Source organism: Nannobrachium achirus (assembly GCF_963921795.1).
Source record: "Nannobrachium achirus genome assembly, chromosome: 13".
NCBI lineage: Eukaryota > Metazoa > Chordata > Actinopteri > Myctophiformes > Myctophidae > Nannobrachium > Nannobrachium achirus.
Window position 1 is genome coordinate 27,743,992 of NC_137833.1, and position 22,304 is coordinate 27,766,295.

The 22,304-nt window shown below is 43.1% G+C and overlaps 3 protein-coding genes and 1 long non-coding RNA gene across 4 annotated transcripts in view; 1 reads left to right on the plus strand and 3 right to left on the minus strand.

The window, feature by feature from the left end:
• The window catches only part of LOC308296862, a 123,560-nt gene extending 107,521 nt beyond the window's left edge, over window positions 1–16,039 (plus strand). Inside the window, exon 3 of the long non-coding RNA XR_013962644.1 lies at window positions 15,775–16,039. This is a non-coding gene — a long non-coding RNA (uncharacterized lncRNA). The remainder of the gene's footprint in view (window positions 1–15,774) is intronic.
• LOC308296688 (syntaxin-5-like) lies at window positions 5,358–6,314 on the minus strand (the record flags this gene model as incomplete). Its single annotated transcript, XM_080740016.1, has 1 exon — window positions 5,358–6,314. The coding sequence occupies one exon, from the start codon at window positions 6,312–6,314 to the stop codon at window positions 5,358–5,360; it is 957 nt and encodes a 318-aa protein (XP_080596142.1).
• Window positions 7,421–11,112, minus strand: LOC308296689 (DNA excision repair protein ERCC-6-like; the record flags this gene model as incomplete). The annotated part of the gene is made up of 3 exons (XM_080740017.1): window positions 9,128–11,112; window positions 8,257–8,854; window positions 7,421–7,444 (listed from the first exon to the last, which is right to left on the minus strand). The coding sequence occupies exons 1-3, from the start codon at window positions 10,996–10,998 to the stop codon at window positions 7,421–7,423; spliced, it is 2,493 nt and encodes an 830-aa protein (XP_080596143.1). The 5' UTR covers window positions 10,999–11,112.
• Window positions 16,040–16,929: 890 nt separating the features above from the next.
• Window positions 16,930–21,533, minus strand: LOC308297240 (interferon-induced, double-stranded RNA-activated protein kinase-like; the record flags this gene model as incomplete). The annotated part of the gene is made up of 14 exons (XM_080740656.1): window positions 16,930–17,547; window positions 17,664–17,726; window positions 18,050–18,151; window positions 18,290–18,430; window positions 18,534–18,732; window positions 18,829–19,020; window positions 19,165–19,284; window positions 19,938–19,975; window positions 20,062–20,104; window positions 20,186–20,217; window positions 20,800–20,890; window positions 20,981–21,045; window positions 21,356–21,479; window positions 21,529–21,533. The coding sequence occupies 14 exons, from the start codon at window positions 21,531–21,533 to the stop codon at window positions 17,419–17,421; spliced, it is 1,344 nt and encodes a 447-aa protein (XP_080596782.1). The 3' UTR covers window positions 16,930–17,418.
• Between the last annotated feature and the right edge of the window lie 771 nt (window positions 21,534–22,304).

The window sequence follows — 22,304 nt, forward strand, 5'->3', positions numbered from 1 at the left end:
TTCAACCCGACTGCGCTTGAAGACCCATGATCCATCATAACATCACAGTTGCATCACCTCACATGTCTGGGCACAGAATCAACACAACAGCTGGCCTGTCAGACAGTGTTATTATCATAAAATAAAAAGGCCTATTCTATAACTTGTACGACTCTGCCGCCTAGGCCTTCTATTTAAAAACAGTCGAATATCACAAAGTAGTAATAATAAGTGAGACGCCTCAGGGTGACAAGCGAGGTCGCGCCATGTCTTGGCCGTCTGTCTTCTTCCATATATGGGCATTCCCATATGAAGTCCTGTTAGATATGGGATAAATATTGATGACATCAGAGATCTCCATATATCGGCATAAAAGAGATTCTTTTAGAGTGGTTCCCATGACATCACAACATACGATCCCTTTTATGCCCATACATGGGGATCCCTGTCTGAACCAGCCACATAGATATGGGCTGTCTTCCTCCATATATGGGCATTCCCATATGAAGTCCTGATGTCACCTGTGATGTCACAGTGATGTGTCAGGGGAACCACAGTGTCAGGCGTTATAGACAGACAGACAGACAGACAGACAGAGATACAATCTAGCTGTGACCGTTCACATACTAAACTGCAATCTACGGTCACAATAATAACTAGAAATACTGTTCCTACGAATCAGTGTGGGCTTGCAGGGAACACCATGTATGAGCACAAAGATCTACCCAACAGGCACTCCTACTATGGGCATAAAAACCTGCCCAAAATCTGCCCTACATTTTATATACTTTAGTATCTAAAGATGTGGGAGAACATATACAGTACAAATGTTTTCATGTGGGTGTTGTTAATTATATCAGGTTGCACTTGTTGGTGGTGATGTCACCAAGAACGCTGCTCCTATTTGGCTAAAGGCCCTGCCTTTGTACTGTCGGTCAGTTTTTTGAGGGGAATAACCTTGGTCTATAAAGTTTTGGTATAACATACTGGTCTCGCCTTTCAGCGAGCCTACGTGTTGTTATTTATATTAGGTCACACTTGTTGGTGATGTCACCATGGACGCTGCTCCTCATTGGCTAAGGCCCCTGCCTTTGTACTGTCGGTCATTGTTTTGAGGAGAATAACCTTGGTATATATAAACTCTATAAAGGTTTTGGTATAAGATACTGGTATCGCCTTTCAGTGAGCCCACAATAATACACTTTATTTGTATAGCACCTTTAATCAAAGTTCAAGAATAAAGCACAAGACAGAAAAAAACTAATACTATTTAACAACAAAGCAAAAAAGAAAATCATAAAACAACATTCAAATAATAACAAAAAAGGCAGTGAATCAAAGTAGGCTTTAACTACTTACTATACTACTGTATAGTAAGTAGTTGACCAGAAGGGGTGTAATACTAGGCTTCCAACTGTTTTCATTCTAAGGTTGTGTCTCCCACTCCCAATGCGACACATTGTGCGCTTGTAGATCTCCTATTTTTGCTGAATATTGGGCCCCAGAATAGGGACGCTAGAGCGGTTACCATGGCTTCAGAGGCCTACAGATGCCCCACTGCTTCCTCCCCTGCTGCTCTACAATGAACTGTTGAACCCCAGACGAGGCCTGACTCTTTGACTTATTAGGGTCAACCAGGTGAGCTCATCGTCGTGCCCCTGTCCTTCGGAGCAACGAGACATGGCTGAGGCAATTTGCGGACGCCGTGGGAGTCTCCCCCCCCCCCCCCCCCCTTCCCCCGACTCAAGGGGGCAGCAAGTTGACAAGCGTCATGATGGGCTTGCCCGGTAGACAGTGTAGGCAAGCTGTCAACGGACCAAATGTAATGTCATCTGTGGTAAATTGCCAGCCCACACAAAAATGACAAAAGACACTGTAACTCTGGGAGTTTCTGACTGGCTTGTCAGCTGTCGCATACAGTTTACTAAACCCGGCCTAGACAGCTCGGAAAAAAACAGCGGAATAAACGAAACATACTAAACATGTACTGTATATTTTGATTGTTATGTAAGAAACAGAAGGACTTGGAAGTAAATTATTCAACTTGACAACACAGGCAATAAAAAATAGCTTTCGTGACTTGTTATTTGTTAAAAGAAACGGTATGATAAAAATGGCTATTTTGGGAGGGTAACATTTCCAGATTATTTTAACCTTCTTAATATGTTATAAAGTTGTACACCGTTGTACCTTTTGGTGCTGTCCATTGTACAGCACCTTGTAACATTGTTTCAAAAGGTGCTTTAAATAAAATTGACTTACTTACTTTTGTGTCAGTGGGTAAAATTTGCATTGTGAGCATTGTGAGCTTGTAGATGAACTGTAGGGCTGAAGTAGCTAATGTATGTTTTGTAGTAATCAAAATCTACAATGTAACTTGAACATTTTTAAATAATTGTAGTGGAGTAAAAGTACAATATCATATTTGCCTCTGAGATGTAATGGAGTAGTGATTGTGTCAAAGCTATCGCTCACAGCAGCTCTACTCTGGTTGTTCATATCAGTTGAATCTCTGTGCATTAGGCAAGTGGGTTGAAGAACGTATGAGTCCATATGAAGACACAGGGGTGATGGTGCATGCATGCACAAATCCACTCTAGCCCAGGTGCTGGACAAACGGCAGTACAAGAGAAGAATAGAGTCCGCAACACTGGTGAATACTCAGCTCTGTTTTATTGCTTCAACGTTTCAATTGGATCTTCTTCTTCTTCTCTCCATATGAAGACAGGCCTCTCTGAGGAGTAAAAGTATTGAAATTTGGAAATACTCAGGTAAAGTAAAAATGCCTCAAAATTGTACTTAAACTACAATACTTGAGTAAATGTACTGAGTTTACTTTAAGTTATTTGTTAAATGAAAGATCTTTGTCCAGCCAACCCAACCCTAAAATCCCCAGATACTGTGTATTAATAACAGCCTCTCATAGTGGGCTGGTCTTGGCCACAGCTACTGCATCTGCTCCACAGATCTCATCAAACCAGCCCAGATCCAGACTTGGACACTGCTGACAAGCCCTTTATTTATGTGGGATGGAACAATGGCTGAGTGGCTGGACTGACAACACAAAACCACACCGTAAAATAGTCTTAAAATGCTATTTTACTTTAAGACAAATGAAAAAAACTGACAATGGGGTGGGTAGTTGTGTCCCATTTTGAAAGCCACTCAGTATTATTATTATCTTTTTTTGTGCAAATCTGTTCCTTTGAATCGAATGGAGCGATTATTCTTTTATTTCATCAACAAGTGAATCTTGAAGATCACGGCATGGCTCGGCAGGAGTATTGCAGTCTAAAAGAGGTCTGTCAGTTTGTGTCTGTGTCGCAAACCCAACAGTTCAGCACCAGATTTCTTGTGCACACTTTGCTGCCAGTAGGCCACAGAAGTACCTCTATTATTTCTGGACAAAAACAAGACTTTTGATGGCACTCTGTGATATTTTAAAGTAAGTACATGGACAGCTGAGCTGAGCGTGTGGTTGCCGTGACACGAATCATGAGGAATCTGCTTGGAAATGAATTCAGTCTTACCATTTATACTAGATATTATGATGTCAAGTGAAGCATGACGAAAAGCTCCACTTTTCTGTTCACTCAGACCGAATACAATAAATAGTGTGTTGCCTATAGCAATTGCAACCACACTAATAAAGAGTAAAAATCACACCCAATGTGAAGTGATCGGTGGTCGTGCTTGCATAAAGTCTTCAGACTAGGATATAGGTCTAGGATGTAATTGGTGATGTAATACAGGCTACACACACACACATTGCTATGGCAAAACGCTGAGGAAAAAGTGGCTACAGATAGGTCTAGGATGTAATTGGTGATGTAATACAGGCTACACACACACACACACACACACACACACACACACACACACACACACACACACACATATTGCTATGGCAAAACGCTGAGGAAAACACATTGCTATGGCAAAACGCTGAGGAAAACGCACAGCCACTCTATGGGGCGGTTTACCACCGCTCAAAAATGGCTAATGTGTTGTTGTCGCCTTATTACTGTGGGAGAGTGCAATCATCCAATCCACCAAGCAACTCAAAACAAGGGTGAATACCAACAGAACACTATTGGAGGGGATTCGTTTTTGGGGGCACTACACACGTATTGCTGTGTTGCTCATTCCATGAATACCCAATCCTTACAAGCTGTACCTCGTAACGGTGACAAATCGAAGATAAAAAATTATCAATCAAAGTTAAGTTTCCAAAATCTTTTGTGGGCAGTTTATATACAAGAACAAAACCAGATATAATAACTAAGTATAATACAAATAAATACTTATAATAGTGATAAAGTGAAGTGTTTCAAGTGTAAATGGTGCATTTATTTAGCGCCTTTATCCAAGACACTTTAAATAGATTGTTTAGATTACATTCGCCCATTTTTTTACATACAGTATAGATTGTGCATTAGATTCATACACCGATGGCAGAGGAAACCATGACAGGCACCAACCTGCTCGTCGGGAGCAATTAGGGATTCAGAGTCTTGCTCAAAGACACTTCGACACTAACTTGAACTGGGAACCTTCCGGTTGCCAAGCGGTCACTCTACCCCTGAGCCACTGCCGGCCCAAGTCTGAAGAGAACAGTGTGCAATTATAGACAATTAATGAAATATTAGTTGTGTGCAATATATACGATTGTTTAGAACTTTGTGTACACATGCACGCACGCGCGCGCACACACACACACACACACACACACACACACACACACACACACACACACACACACACACACACACACACACACACACACACACACACGTTTGACCCAAAACATTGAATAAGAATAAAAAAGTATTTTGAAAGCCAGTTATTTACAGGCTGAAGGCACTATAAGCCTGAAGTCTGAGGTTGGTTGCTCATGAGGCTTCTGCCCCGATGTTGGCCAGGCCTGGAGGCCTGGGGTTGTGCTGCAGAATCTTCCTCAATAAATTGTCAACACTTCATCCTGACTGGATATGAATATATCCCATAATAACTATCAGGAAAACCAGGATCCAGACAATTCGATTCAATTTTCAATTCAAAGGAGCTTAAATGGCATGAGAAAACATACATTTACCGGTACATAAAGCAGCCAAGCATCAAAATATAATAAAAATTGTTTAAAAGGGGGAACGTATATATATACAGTTGGAGGGGGTACAGCAGCATTGTGTAAACAGGGCTATGTCACATTTTGTCGTTGTATACATGCTATATATATATATATATATATATATATATATACAAATACAAGGTATAAAGCTTTTTGAAACAAATAGCAGCAATCCTTTGCAGTCGCTTTGGGACAAATATCAGCTGACACATAGAGGGGTTCAGTGCACTTTGTTTTCAATTAGATCTCAGGTAAAGACGACAAAGACAACGATGAACGCCATGAGGACGACGAAGATCTTACTCATCAGCCAGCGGTTGGACGTGACTGACTGGAAGTATTTGAGGATCTCTGTGTGCGCTGCCTCAACGTTCATCTGGGTGTCCTCCACGTTAGCGTCAATTCTCATGATGGTCTCCTCTTGCTCCGCGACCATTTGGGCCAGCTGCTGGAATATAGCTCCCAGTTCCACAACAGTGGTCTCAATGTTCTGCATGGTGTCTAGACTGCTCTTCATGTACGAGTCCTGCTTGTCCATAAGCTGGAGCTGCATCGAGTTGTCATAGGAATCCATGTTGATTGCGACGTGTCCAACAGCCCTGCTCTCTTCCTCCATCAACAGTAGGCTTTGGGAATCGAGGGAGTTGGAAACAGGAGGCTGAGAGAGCTGAGTCCACGAAATAGAGGGATCTGAAGACGTTCCGGAATTCAAGTTCTCTCTCCTGCAACGCAACTGCTTCAAGTTCTCTATTCTGATGTCGCGGACAGTCTTGAAATGATTGGTCATTGAAGCCAGTTTGGACTGTAACGAGACCACAATGGTGTTAGAGTGGGTCTGGATGTGTCTTCCATCCAGAGTGCCACGCAACCTCACCAGGTCTTGCAGCTGGGCTATCTGTTTGTTTAGACTGTTGATGTCTTGTGCGATGATGTATGCAAGCGTCTCAAACTCCGCTCCCTTGTCATCAAATAGAGATTTTGCTGTGTCATCAAATAGAGACTTTCTCTCTGCCAGTTTAGTGAGCTTCTCCAATTTGGCAAATGTATTGCTCAAATCTTTACCAATTTTCTTAGACATGACCGTGAACTCACTGCATTGCTTAAGGTGACTGAGTGCCGGTTTACTGGGTTGGATTCCATTCTGTCTAGCCTGAAGAGATTTACAGGCCGACTGGAACTCAATCATCCGGTCACGACAGGTCATGGTGGGACTTAAATGTAAACCCAACTCAAAGAAAGTTGGAGGATGTCTAGGACACTGTCCGTGTGTGGATGGCCCTAGTTCGTACCGAGAGGGTACCGTCAACAAGACCTGTAAAATAAAGGACAATCCAAGACTCGACTCTTTATCTACTGTGACGGGGATGCTCTTGTGATGTCACGATGGCTCAGCCATATCCATATGGAGTTCCAGATCAGCAATGCCCAAATATGGAGTCCATTATGATGTAGTGAAAGATCTAGCTTCCAGTATTCTGACTATCAACAATGGTAACCATAACAACCTGGACAACCTAATAACGATAAAGATGGATTCTGTGAAAGTATATATATTATAGAGTATATCAATGGATCTGGGGAGAAGTGAAAGTGCTCAAGTGATTTTTAACGTAACCGCCAGACTTGATTTAGAGCCAGCAGTGACATCTAGTGCTGACATCAGTGAGACGCCACGAGCATCCAGCGATAGCACTATACAGTATATGCTATGGCCTTGAGTTGAGATGCAAGCAGTATTTATTCTACTCCTTGCTATCTCCGGCCTATATTCGCATGCAGCCTTCAGCGTCCTTGGCCAGCTCTCACTAAGAGACCCCAGTGCCTTCTCTATGAGTAAGGATATTTGGCCTTACAACCCAGATATCTCTGAGTTATATAGGGATCTTCTTCAGATACATTATTCATAATCATCAGGGTTGACATCTCTTACCGGACACCACTGTGGCGGGTCCTAGACTTGGACAACCTGTCCCTTTTTGAGTAGCATTTTAAAGTTGGTTGAACCAAACACAAATGTCAACAAAAAGAAAGAAAGAAAGGGAAGGAAAAAAAAGCTACCAACTACTACTTCTACCAAAACATATAGGGAAACAAAGCAATCCTCAGGGGTAGGAAACTATGGTGTTAACAGTCCAAAACCGTTCAAGCATACTGGCCACAATGTTTGACCACTCTAAGAGCAACTAAACCAGCATCTCGAAGGAAAAAGACAAATGTGCCTCCTATTGGACCAATCATTGTGTCAGCAGAGCATGCAAGTACTGTGTTCGGTGCTGTCTGTTTCCAGCTGACAGTACAAAGGCAAGGCCTTTAGCCAATGATGGGGCAGCATTCCTGGCGACATCACCATCAACAAGTGTGACCTCATATAAATAGCACCTAGACAGAGTGCCAACTTGCCCACCCACATACATACAGACAGCACCGATCGCCGTACTTGCGCGCTCTGCTGGCGCACAAGTAGGCCATATATGGCCACAAGTGCACAAGGCGCAAGTCGACACCTGTCAATTCCAACACTTGATATGTAAACTTGTGTGAATCACATTTTCAAAATTGTACTCTCCGTCACATTGTTACTTGCCCCAGCAGAGAGCGCAAGTACTGCGCTCGGTGTTGTGGTATCTGTGTGTCTGTGTTTACGCCCGTAGCCAATCAGAGAGGGGACGTCTAAGCCGTAGCCAATGAGGGACCAGCATTCATGTTGACATCACCATCAACAAGTGCGACCTCATATAAATAACAAGGCGCAATTTGGCAATTTTGGCCAACTTGCCCACCCAAAAAGATACAGACAGCACCGATCACAGTACTTGCAAGTAGGCCACGAGTGCACAAGTTGCAAGTTGGCAACTCGACAGAGTGCAGTCTAGTTACTTGTCAGTGATTGGTTACCCCAAGTTCCTGGGTGTTGAACATGGACCTGATGAAAGTATGCAGAGCAGGAGAACCCTAGCACTGGAGATGAACTGGAGTGATAAAACCTTGTTACTTGGTCAGCTGATGCCTATTCATGGTTTCCACCAGTGTATTGCAAGCCCAGCTGGCTGATGGACAGGGCACCTAAGTTGACCCTGTGCCGGTACTAAGCATCAAAAATTTGAAAATGTGTTTTTCCCTTGCTGGGCCCCAGTCAAAAAATATACTTGGCGGCCACCAGGCTTTGTCAAAAGATACTTGCCGGGCTTATTGGGCTTAAAAACCTTTCTTGGTGAAACTCTGCTATTGCCATCTTCCTTGCCTTCATAAAGCACAGCTGATTTCCTCTTCTTGCTCTGGTGGTTCTCTGCGAGCCAGCGTGGCAGAAGGCAAGGCGTTGTATTCCATGGTTTCTCGTTTGACCTGGCCACCGGGGAATCATTTCTCCTGACTGATCCGGAATCCATCTTCACCGCCACAGCTGGCAAGTCGGGCAATGTGTTCTTATAGTACCAGGGAGGTAGATGCCGGGGCTGCGTGTTGAGGAGTTTCTCGTTCGACCCTGCCACTGTGGACTCATCTCTCTTGATTGAGCCAGAAGTCCTCGACGACATCACTTGTTTCAACTGACCTATCTGTTTCAGCCAGTTCAGGCCCAGTCCTGTGCCCACCTGTGCATCCTCTCTCATGTAGTTATGGCACCAGGGGGCCGTTTGGCGGGGCTTCATGGTCTGTGTTATCTCCTTTGGCCTTGCCGTACGGCTGACCCACCCGGTGGGCAGAGGGCGGAACGTTGTGTTATTTGCCTTCTCCTTTGATCTTCGGCTGTTCCACCAGGGGGGTAAAGGGCGGGGCTTTGTGTTAAATGTTCTCTCCTTTGACCACGCTGCTTTACGGCTATCCCACTGGGGGGTTAAAGGGCGGAGGGGGTTTGTTCTCTGTGTTCTCTCCTTCGAGCATGTCCCTATATGGCTACCCCACTGGGAGGGTAAAGGGCGGAGGGGGTTTGTGTTCGGTGTTCTCTCCTTTGACCTTGCTGCTATATGGCTTTCTGTAAAAGGGCGGAGGGGGTTTGTGTTCGGTGTTCTCTCCTTTGACCTTGCCGCTATATGGCTTTCTGTAGTACCCATCTGCCTCAACCGTGCCAGTTCTGCACTTGAGCCTTGCTGCGCGTGCATCTCAGACTCTGCCTTCATCAGTTTGTGAGCCTCCTGAACCCTCATCTCTATGTAGTGGCAAGACTCTTGGTTCTTGGGATTCTCGTCGCGGCTGCCGACCTGCGAGAACATGAGGTCATGATCAGAGATGCCGAATATCTCCATGGAGTGGAGGTGCGTGATGTGTTTGTCCAGCTCGGGGTCTGTCCTCCGGTGCCTGGAATGGAGGGACTGCAGCAGCAGCTGGGTTTCAGAGGAGCGTGTCTCCTCCATGATGAAGAGTTTCTTCAGCTCCTCCTTGCTGAAGTACCTGAAAGGGTTCTTCTTGTCGCCGGTTGTCTGTCTGCTCAATGAGTCTTTGAACACCTGGCGTCTGTAGACTTTTTCTTCGACAGTGCCACAGGTAATGAGCCGGTAGATGACCACATTTTCAGTTTGTCCAATGCGGTATGCACGGTCCACTGCCTGAGCATCGACGGCAGGGTTCCAGCTGGGGTCATAGATCACCACGCGGTCGGCGGCGGTCAGAGTGATGCCAATGCCCCCCACTTGGGTTGTTAGGAGGAACACAGAGTATCGTCTGTCTCCCTGGAACAATGAGATGAGACGCTCCCTCTCAGCAGTGTTGGTGATTGTGCCATCAAGCCTCAAGACCATGAAGCCCCTATTTCCAAGGACTTGCTGTATGATGTCCAGAACCTTACGGAAGTGCACAAAGATAAGGGTGCGGTGACCTTCTTCCCTGAGTTGCTCAAGGAGTTTGATAAGAAACACCATCTTCCCCGACTCTGATATCAGTGTTTCATCCGGTATGTTATCAATGCTGCTTGCAGCGATCTCGTCGTCACTTTCTTGTTCTTCATCAGATGTTCGTTCCATTAGGCCCAGTTGACTGATGGCCGTAGCAGAGAGCAACCTCGGGTGGTCGCACAGCTTCTTCAGGACACAGAGTTGAGCGAGAGGCGACCTGGTTGTGTTCAGCAGCTCTTTGATGTGGTCCAGTGTTAGGAACTGACGGTAGATGTCTTCCTGAACAGTGCTCAGATACGTCCATACGATCAGGTCGTTCTTCCTCGTCAATGATGGCATGACTGCTGTTCCTTTGTCCATTTGAGTATTTGTGACTTGAACATCACTGGAGTGCAAAGGTTCTCCATCATTTGTTTCTTTAATCTTCATCTGGACCTCTGCTTTGGTCCTCCTGAGGAAATATGGTCTGATGATAGCTTTTAGGTCTTCCGATATCCTGAATCCCAGGGCTTTCTCTTCTGGAGTGGCGTCCTTTTCTCTTCCCCGCATAATGGGATTATCATACTCTTTTTTGAAGGTTCTATATGTGCCGAGCAGAGTGCCTTGGAAAGCAAAGTCAAACAGAGCCCACATCTCTTGCAGGTTGTTTTGCATAGGGGTCCCTGTGAGGAGAATGCGCTTCTCAGCTGGAACGGCATATGCACCTTTGGCAGTTTTTGTGGATGGGGTCTTTATCTTGTGTGCCTCATCCAGGATTATGTAGTCCCACTTGAACTTTCGGCCATTGTAAGATGCCAGCAGCTTCCAGTTGTTCATCAGCATATGATATGTGGTGAGTGCCACGCCGCCTCGTCTCTGAATCGTCTCCAAGTTCCTGTTTCTCTCTGCTTTGCTGTCGCCATGGAATTCCTTCACCCTAATCCCGGGGGTCCACTTGGCAAACTCTTTGGTCCAAGTGGTGATGACGGACATTGGCATAACAACAAGCGTGTGTTTGACTAGGTCTGCATCGTACATACCCGACAGGAAGGCGATGACCTGGATGGTTTTGCCGAGGCCCATGTCATCTGCTAGAATGCCACCTTTGTGCCCGTCTCGGTACAGGCCATAGAGGAATGCTGTTCCGTCTCTCTGGTGGTCATACAGTTTGTCATGCAGGTCTCTGGTCAGTAGTAGACCACTGAGGCTGACAAAACCTTTACTCTCAGACTCGTCCTCTGCCACCAGGTCATTGCTTTCCTCCAGAGCTTTGGACGTATCTTCTCCGTGTCCGGCAGCGTCTTTCACATCCTCCTCCAGGTTGCTGGTTGTGTGTCTCCTGTTCACCATTACAGGATGTTCCTCTCCTGCCCACCTGAGAGGATAGGGTTCTCTGTGTTCTATTATTGTAACCATAATAATGTATTATGTACTAACCCTTTGCATACAGTAATAATTGTTATATGACTGACACTCTGGTTGTACATACACTTTGTCAAGGAACTGCATATGAGAATCTGCTCCTACAATCCTACATCGAAGCATATATAAGGGCCACGAGAGGGTCCGTCACTGTGATGTCACCTGTTTATGCCCATATATGGAGATCCCTGCTCTGAGTATCTGACTTCACTTTGATGTCACCTGTGATGTCACAGTGATGTGTCAGGGGAACCTCAGTGGCAGGCGTTATCCCTGCTCTGAGTATCTGACATCACTGTGATGTCACCTGTGATGTCACAGTGATGTGTCAGGGGAACCACAGTGTCAGGCGTTACCCGTCCGGATGGATACGAACAAGCTGTGACGGTTCTGACAGTAAACTGTGACCTATGGTCGCAACCAGTACGACGCCTAAGGGTGAAAAGCCGCGCCATCTGTCTTGGCCATATATGGATTATGTTTGTGTGGTTCTCCTAACAGGGCATCATCTGGGATACAATCCCTTTTATGCCCATATATAGAGATCCCTGAGAACTGGGGTCGAGCGCTTCAAAGCGTCCATGCAAAAGTGGGGTTTGGCGGACGGAGCAGCATGTGAGTGTGGGGAGCCAGAGCAGACCGCTGACCACATAATCAACGCCTGTCCTCTGTATGAACCACTCTCGGAGGCCGGCCTCTTCGATGTGGGACCTGAGACGAGGGCGTTGGCTGTACGCTACTGATCTGGACATCTGATGATGATTCACGAAAGAAGAAGATGGAGATCCTAACAGAATCCCTTTTATGCCCATATATGGAGATCCCTGCTCTGAGTATCTGACATCACTGTGATGTCGCCTGCTTATGCCCATTATGGAGATCCCTGCTCTGAGTATCTGACATCACAATGTCACCTGTGATGTCACAGTGATGTGTCAGGAGAACCACAGTGTCAGGCGTTACCCGTCCGGCGAACACGGACAAGCTGTGACGGTTCTGATAGTAAACTGCGACCTACGGTCACAATAAAAGGAGCTGAGCAGGGCTATAACCTCTAGTAATCTCCATTTTTACAGATTGTTAATTCTTATATGAAACCAGGACCTTGTGATTCAAAGGCAGGAGCTACCGATCGAGTGAATAATACACCACAATGTTCTCCTATAATATGGCTGCTTTCTTGTGGAACGGCGGCTCGCTCTTCCGATTTGACTCATCTGCAAGGTGATTTCTGCAAACTAAAAAGTGTCCTGACTGCCTTTATCCACTATTGACTCTGACACTGTATTATTCATTTATTTATTAGGCTCTAGCATGCAATGCATGCTAGAGCCTAAGTGCCCAGTCGTCCGGGGCGGGCCTCCGACACTGTATTGACAGAATCACGTATACAGTATATTAAAAAAAAATCACACCCGTGTGAAGTGGAGCTGTGTGTGTGTGTGTGTGTGTGTGTGTGTGTGTGTGTGTGTGTGTGTGTGTGTGTGTGTGTGTGTGTGTGTGTGTGTGTGTGTGTGTAGATCATGTGTACCGATTTTTGTGACATTTGAAGAAGATATGTAGGAAAAGGAGCAAAAAGTGTGTTTTGGAGAAAATTCAAGATGGCGGAAAATCTATCCTGGCGCAAATGGGCGTGGCCTATATGGGGAGATGCGTCTTGACCCAAGGAATCCAGGGAAAAAAGAATTTTAATTTTCCGATCCACGGTTCAAGAGTTACGGGGCAAAACGTAAAGTGGGCCGTTATAGCGCCACCATGAGGCCGAGTGATGTAATTATTTTTCGATTCATTCTTAAAATCATTATGAATCTCCTCTCCGAGGTTTGAAACTGTAGCTCCTATGGTTTACGAGAGAAAAAAACTTGAAAGTGATTTCTTGCATTGTCCCATTATAAGTCAATGGGGACAATTAACTCTCCTACTGCCAGATTATTTATTTATTTATTGGGTCTGGCGCCATCAAAAAGCGGCTTACCTTTGCGACGTTATAGTAGATAGACAGACAGACATTTATTTATTTATTTTAAATTTTTTTTGGTTGTGCAATAGTGCACTTTGGTCTGCCAGGCAGCAGAGGGCGGCGTCATGCGAGAATGAATGTGAATTGTCCTGCTATGTGTTGCCGTACATTCAGAGCAGTCACTGGCTACAGAGCCTCCGGGCCAGAGGAAATCAACAAGGAAGTGAATTGTTCTCCGTTGATCTAACGCATAATGGATTTTTTACACCATCACAGCGGAAAATGTGTTTACAGTAAACGGCCGCGCGACCCCTCATCAGCTTACAGTCATCAGACGAACGAACCGAACGAGCGCCGTATTGGCATCGATGTTCTGTAAAAAATGGGGCGAGCGTTATCGTTCAAAGCGTGGGGAGAGTTAAGCGTCGTTTTTTGCCGATTACGTCGGCATGGTAAGGCGGATCGGAACGAAAGGTAATAGAACACCATTCCCGGCCGAGCCGCACATTTTGATGTATATATTGCGCGAGTGGCGTAAATGGTGCGGCACTAGTTACGCGCCGAAGTCAGGCTACATACACACAGACACACAGACAGACAGACAGACACACACACACACACACACACACAGACCCACACAGCCACGTATAGGGAGCCTGTGTTTCACACAGCTCCAAAAATAACAGCAAACAGTCAAGGGAGCATTTTATTTGATTAATGTTTCTATTTGAGAATATTTAACTGATGACCAAAAAAGTAATTGTATTTAATTGAACAACTGAGAAGAACACTTAACCTATTTCCAGGAAGTGGTTAAAAATCAAGACACATTGGGCCCGGACGGATGGCGTAGCTTTGCCACATCACCCCCACATCACCCCTCTCTCATCATTTCCTGCAGCCTACAAAAAAGTTAAAATAATAAATAAAGTATATAATGGGCCAAACCGATATAGGCCTATTGGTCGGGCTGTAATGTGCACATGCACAGAAGGTGACTGACAGACAGCCCCTGCCCCTGTCAACTTACGTCTATTCCCAGTTGGTATTTAGATTGGTAGATCAGCCTGTAGGTTTTTTAGACCACTTGGGAAGTAACACTCTGGCTGCCGGGCAGTTCCTGTGTTCCACAATGTGGTACAAATTCACCGGCTGCTGCTTCTTCTATGGGACTATCCTCAGAGTAATCGTTGTCTCTGACCCCTGGGACATTGGGAAGACACTCCATTCCTCTGCCTCTTGACTGTAGAATCCATTTTGCCAAAGGCTACATGGTCCAGGCCACTAACTGGATCACTGCCTCAGTGCCCACACTGCTCTCAGAGGAAGTGACCTCAATACATCCAATAACCTTGCTCACACAAAGTGCGACAGCTAAGGAAGATTGAAAACACACAGGTTTCTCATTGTAGAGAGTAGACCACTAAAAAGGAATCATTTTGTTTGTGCGATGAAAATAGAAAATGTTGAATGATTCATTGTCTACTCTTATGACACCTACGCCCGTTGGAACATAGAACAAGACTGGGGCTACCATGGTAACTATGTTTTCATCTTAGGAAGTGTAACTAAATGTATTGTCAGAGTAAACCCATATTGTTGATCTGCAAGCTCACGCGATGCATGGTGAGCTTGTAGATCATCTATTTCCCCAATTTGTCATATGATGAAGTATAGGTCTTTAGTGGTAAAAACTCCACGCACACTGTCTTCAAATGCAAAAAGGGGAATTTAATAAAGTGATGCAACGTTTCGGTATTTAAACCTTCATCAGGCAAACTTTGCCAAAAGTTTGCCTGATGAAGGTTTAAATACCGAAAGTGTGCGTGGAGTTTTTGCCTTTTCAGTTCACCGACCATTGTTTGGTCTTTCCTCGACAGCACCTGTCGTTGTAGGTGTGCAAAAGCCTTTCGTTTCTTCAGGTCTTTAGTGGTCAAACACGCAGCTACAGCAACAAAAATAATATTTTGGTCTATAATGATATAGGCTAATGTGCCCACAGATAATGACCAAGCCATCATAAACCTACAGGAAAAATCCTTCAAATCTTTGCTGTGTTATAGGCCTAATGGTCATCCAAGTTCCAACTATGAATAAAGAAGGGCCACAGCTAATGGCAAACTGAAATACAACTGCGATATTCCATTCATATCATGGCAATCAGTCCACCTTTGGCCTCTATCCACTGGTAGGCTACTGAACTAAACGCTGCCCTTTGCAGTCGGTTGATTGTTGAGTTAACACGCTCCGAACCACAGGGGCACAGGGTCTTCTTATCTGATTGCCCAGGATAGTGTGACCGTGTGCTTCCAAGGCCAGGTGATTGTGTGGGATCCTGCATTTGGCACTTGTTTTGTTGTTTTTTTCCACACACAGAGATGCTAATCATTCAGCGTGTGCCGGAGGCATGATTAAATGTCACAGTTCCCTTGGCGTCGTCCCTCTCCCTGTGTGTGAATAACCCTTTCTGTGTGTAGGCTGCTGGAACATGCTGCTGGAGAGGTACCAGATGTACAACAACAGCCATGTCTCACAAGTCCTGAGCTGCAGATCCACAGCGCCCCCTAGTGGCCACCAAGCACAAGACTACAAACGGCCTTGTGTACCGGTCTGATATATGAATACAGTTATGTCTGTTTCATTATATACTGTATGGTTATTTATTTATGGTGATGTCTATCTCCTCTAGGGTGCTTCTGTAAAAACAGAGGGATTCTTCTTACTTAGAGGTGTTCAGTCATAAGCCAGCAGATGGCAGCATCACCCCAGTGTCTCCTCATAAAAGTGCACTAAATCAGTGGTTCTCAACTGCCTCCAAATTATTTTGACGGGTCCCCAGATGATGAACTTAAATGTGCAACATTGTTTTCTCACTCAACAGTAAACAAACCAACATAAAGTTTAAGTGTATAGATGTTTCTAAAGTTACTTTTTAATACCTAAAATGACAAATTAAACATTGGCCAAATTGTCAAAAATGTGAGGCTGAAATTGTGAAAATAGCAAAACTACATGCTCACAACGCCTCGCAATGCGAGTGAGCATGTAGATCAGCTATTTTCAATAGAACCGTGTTATACAAAATGGAATGCCTTAACGCTTATAGTGCTCCTCAGGATGGGGGTCCCCAGTTGAAATATTATTTTAGGGGTCGCGGCCTGAAAAGGTTGAGAACCACTGCACTAAATGTAGGGTAAAACTAACCTGGCAGTATAAATCCAGTTCATGTTCTTTACTAATGACTGAACATGATTAGTTAACCTATTGCCATATAACTATGAAATATTTTGGAAAGTGGAGGTTTTGTGCCACAAACAATAAAGTGAGATTACCCAAATATGGTGCACAATTATACCCTTTTTAAACCATGGAGACTCTTTATACGACAGTGTTTTTAAAGCAACTTAACATAATCAACTCTCTTGCATATGAAACTCTATGAGAATCAATAAGAACATTTTGAAAATTGGTTCCTTAACGTATGTGAACACTAAATAATATTTGGGAATAGATTACGGAGACAACTTACAAAAATAATTTGTCTTTATTTTCAAATTGCAGTCATTATTTCCATTGTAAAGCAAAGGCAGAACATTTAAAATGCATTTAAAGAATCTCTATGCAATAGTTCATTATCTGTTGAAGCAATACAGTAATTAGGATTTGTCGAGATATATTGATATTGACAAGGGATGAAGCCCTGGCCCGAATGTGGCCCTGTGCACACCTATTATGGGTATGGTTTGTTCTCTCTCTCTCTCTCTCCCCTTTTACCTGGTCTAAGAATGTAACACCTGTGGCGAGAGGGGGAATACTGCAAAGAGAGAGAGACACAGGCCAAGCATGCAGAAGGTTTGTGGAGGAATCTTTTTCATCCCTTGATAGGTTCGATTTATAGCAGTTCCCTATAAAGTGCGATACGGGGAACTGATTTAGAGCAGTTCCCCATCTTTTGGCCGGGATCTCCTGAAGTTTTTTGGTTTGGTTAATTTGCAGTTTGTTTATTTTGTTAAAATATCACGTTGAATTGCATCGCTTGTTGTGGTGTCCTTTTTTATATGTTGCAATCTCAGTGAGCCTAGGTTTATCAGGCTGTTACACAGACTATTCTGCCCCCATAATCAGACGGTCTTATTGCCATGGGGTTCGTTGTGCAGTATCAAGGCACATTCTTCCAGCTCTTTCTTCACTTGACTTGCTTCTGGTCTGTCTTCTGGCTTCTTACACAGCATTGACTTGATTAATCTTTGCTGCAACAGTAACAAAAGGTTAACTGATGATTCTCCCTATAGCAACATCAATAAGACTAACATGATTATGTTTGTAGCAAATTCCTATATATCTCAAATGTATATACAGTACATACCTCACCAGGAAACCGTTTAGAAAAACCATCTGGAAACTCCTGATTTTTGAGCTTCTGCCAAATCTGTAATTTGAATTCATGGCGATTTCAGTTTGGTATACGGTAGTCAAACATGTACAGCATAACAAGAATATTCAATATATTATATAAATGGAAATGGGTGTCCACAAACTAAAATAAGATGGCCAGGAACTCGTGTAACTAAGCTTAAACTAAACTGAAATTGAAAGGAAAACTGTGAATAGAAGCAAAATGAAAAATGATAGAAAAATAAAACTAAGATCACCTTGTTATACAGTACATTTGTATACGTGTGTATCATGCAAATAATGCCTAAACAAGGATCTAACTCATAAAAATATATTAATATTAATGACAACACTCACCACTGCTCTTTCCGAACCAGAATCGACTTTCCAAAGGAGTTCAAAATATATCAATCCCAAAGCAAATACATCCACTTTTCTGTCGTAAGTGGACTTGGTACTCTATCATAGAAGAACAAAACAATGATTAAAAACCGAGGTGATATACTACTTGTCTTAGAACAAAGAACATACAGTACATAAGAAACATACACAATGGCATACAGATTGTAAATGCATTAGTAATGTAGATGATCTTACTTGTTCAGGTGCCATGTAAGGTATAGTTCCTGTGTTTGTCCTCTCCAGCAGGTTCTCGTCACTCTCATTATCATCGTCTGTGACCAGCCCAAAATCACCAATCTTCACCTCTCCTCGACGTCCAAACATGATGTTGGCAGGCTAATCATTGAAGATCATGGACAGCAGTAAACACAAATAAATATCCAATTCCATGATTCATATGGAGCAAAGAAAAATAAATATGTTCTGAGTTCAGTGTCACCTTCAGATCTCTGTGGATGAGTTTCTGAGAGTGGATGTATTCTACCGCTATAATTATTTGTTGTTTAATAGGAAGACTTTCTTCCCGTCTCTTGGGGTCTTCTCCAGCCTGGTTCCTCTCATTTATCCACCGCTCAAGCGTTGTATCACATAATTCCATCTGAATGTATAAGAACTTGGTCGTTGAATCACTGCTAGACCTACAGAGTAGTGAGAAATAAACACAGATATAGTGAAATCACATTCCATAAAACGATAAATATGTGTACAATGGTGCAAAGGAGATTTGTACTTACTGGGAAGTGCTGTAACTGTCAGAGTCAAAGTAATCACTCGAGAACAGATTCCGCCGATGGGTTCCCGGGTTGGAGTCAGAGTCACACGTGTAGCCAGAATCTTCAGTCCAAGCCGTGTGGTATCTCACTATGTTAGGATGCTGAAGATCAGCCAATGCACCCACTTCTCTTCTGGCTTTTATGAAGAATTTTCTGACAAAGAATTCACTCACATAATTAATATGAAACTTTCAATTCAACTGTTACTCAGTAACTGACACTGAAATATGTTTTACAAAATGACCATGCAATTTATTTACACATTTACATCTAAATTATATACATTTAAATACTTACTCTTTGTAGCGCACTATCTTTATGGCGTAAAACCTCTCCTCAAGCTTTAGTTTTGCCTTGTAAACACAGCCAAATCCTCCTTTGCCAATACGCTCAATTGAATCAAATTCTGATGCAAACCTACAGAGATAAACACATAGATGTAAACATTGCAAAAAAAATATAGATTTTACAACAGTATTAATGATAAAATTTGAAATGCACATAATAGGAAAAAGAGTCGTGTCATGATAGTGAGGAGCCACGAGGACAAGAAATTGGCCGTCCCAGCCTTTCACTTATGTGACAGTCATCTCTCTGTATGCCAGGAAATCAAGTACCACATTTTCATAGATAATCTCCATGATGATGGAGATCTCTAGACAGTGCCGCAAACTTTATGCTCAGGCCAATATGTTGCTTTGCAGGTCACATTATGTGTTCAGGTCCTAAATGTGCACTTTTTAAAGCATTCTGCACTCCCATGTATACAGCTTTCTTATGGTGCACACAAGTAACTGTAACGTGTGGAATCCACACATCTGAGGCTGTCTTCAGGCATTTTATGTATGGTTTCATGTCTTGCCTGTTTTAGTCCCAGAGCAGTATCATGGATATAGTCAATCCTGGGAGCTGTCTCTGGTTCTCGTCCAGGCTGCATAAACACTGGAGAGTCAGCTTCTACGTATAATTTTATGTTTGTTTTGTTTTTAATGTTGATGTATGTAGGCCAGCCTAATCTATGGACCCCCTGTGTGAATTTAATTGCAAATCAAGGTTTAAATTTGCCATACCTCGAGACTGCTGATTGGGTACTGACAATCACACCATCCTGAAGAAAGAATAATAAACAAGAAATGTAAATGTTCGAAGAAAGAATAATATTAAAAGTCTATATTCAAAGGTCAGTGCGCCTACCTCTTTGGTCTCGTTACGTATCCCTTGGAAATTTGCTGCAAGTCTAACAAAACAAAGGGAGAAAAATCAATTGTAGAAATGGAAAAAAAGTATCAGCTTATGAGGTCTGCAAAAGTCTGCTTACCTTATTTTGGGCTTGATGTAATGAGGTCTTGCCTGAAAAGTGGGAGGGGAAATTACGGTAAGTTAAAATAACTGCCAGACCCAAGAGATGACAATGGAACAAAGTTACTATTTATAGAGTTTTCTTACAAATATAATGTTGCACTGTTAAAATTAGCAGTTACATATACTGCAGCTAGTAAATGTTGAAGTTAGACTCTGGGACCTATTTGAATGAATAAAAGTTTATGTTAACCAATCTTGGTAGAGTAGCCTATACAATATAACTAGCACATCCGGTGTATTGAGAAATGGAGAGATATTCAATCTTGGTGTTGGGTAGGACACCTACTGGTTGACAATGTCAATAAAGTTATTTGATGCAGATGGATCGGACACTATGTACAGCTTTATTGTAGTTCGGACATTGCAATTGCTTCTTTCCGTTGGGAGAGGGAGACAACAAACATACAACATACACATTGTAGCTTTAATGGGTGGTACTTGGAAACCAGCCAAACCAGGTACAGTACATACTGAAATATGAATGGGGAAAACAGGGGCTACACAACATAGACTTAATACTTGACATTAACACAAAATAACTTTTACATTAACAAGCAGTAACAAACTAACCTTGAGAGGATTAGATGAATCTGTGAATATTACTGATTCACTTCTGGTTGAACTTGTCGCCTTGCTTTGTGGTGTTGCATTGTGGGACTCCCTTGAAGAATACAGAGATATTTATTATTCTCACTCACCACCACCAGAAATCACATCTGTACTGTTATTTAACTATTGTTCAATGTCTTACCATGTGATTGAGGCTCCAGAGATATTGGATGGTGCATCTGCAGACAATGCTGCCTTGGAGGACACCTTAAAGGCACAACAAACAAGTCCATGGCTGTCAAGACTTCAATTATGTATTAATTAATGTGCAGTATTTGTTAATGGTAAATGATGCACTTATATAGAGCTTTTTATCCAAAGCTCTTTACATAGATTGTGTGTTACATTCACCCATTCACACACATTCATACAACGATGGCAGAGGAAACCATGCAAGGCACCAACCTGCACAGTCAGTGTGGCACGTTGAGATTAAGACATCACAAAAACATTTCCACTTTTTCATCCACCATCATCTCATTGCGATTGCAGTTCCATTTCCTCAGCCATCACTTACCTCTTTCTGTTGAGTACCACATATCTCTTCATATGCAAGTTTGGCAGCTTCCTCTTTTGCTTCATTCTGTGTTCCTCCGAAGGCAATTGGGTATTCCTTATCACCAATCACAAACTTGCAGCCTCTAATATAATATCACACAATTATTGTTTAGCGACATTGTAAATGTTGACAGCATTACTATGCATAGTAGAGACAGTGTGTTGATTACTTGCCTTAGAGGGTTTATTCGTAACTTCTTGTGCTTAGCAAAGTCACTGAGCCAACCTGTGTAGTTAACTGGTGCAGACTCAGTTACATCTGGAATTGATATTCCTGACTGTAAAGAAAATAACATAATAATGATACATGAACAATTAACAAAGCTAAGCTTAGTATTTGCACCACAGACAGAGGTGTGTCAGATTAAAGTACAGACAAGGCCTCATTCCCTCAGTCATCACGACACTGACTCACCTCATTGGATTGATTGCCACATATCTCATTATATGCCAGTTTGGCGGCTTCCTCCTTTGCTTCATTTTTTGTTCCTCCAATTTCTCCAAAGGCGGTTGGGTATTCCTTATCACCAATCACAAACTTACAGCACCTAATTAATGGCACCACAAAAGTATAATTTAGTCTCCATGTAAATGGTGACATGTACATGCCATGCTCCAGGCAGTGGTACAGAACATCAAGGCTCGCTTCAGGAAAAGCCTGATAAATGCAGTCATACTGTAGCTGCTTTACACAGCAGGCCTCGCTGAACAGGCCTGAATGTGTCCTGCTGTCTTGTCTTTCGATGTTTTTATTACTGTTAGGCCTATATTGCTGTTATTGTGTGCTGTTGGATGAATTGCTCTGTTATGTACAGTTCTGTTGAAAGTTTTAACCTTGGGGACAAAAAGTCTAAACTCTATTAAAAGCATTAGTGCAGACTGCAGAGTAGAATCAACTGTCTAATCAA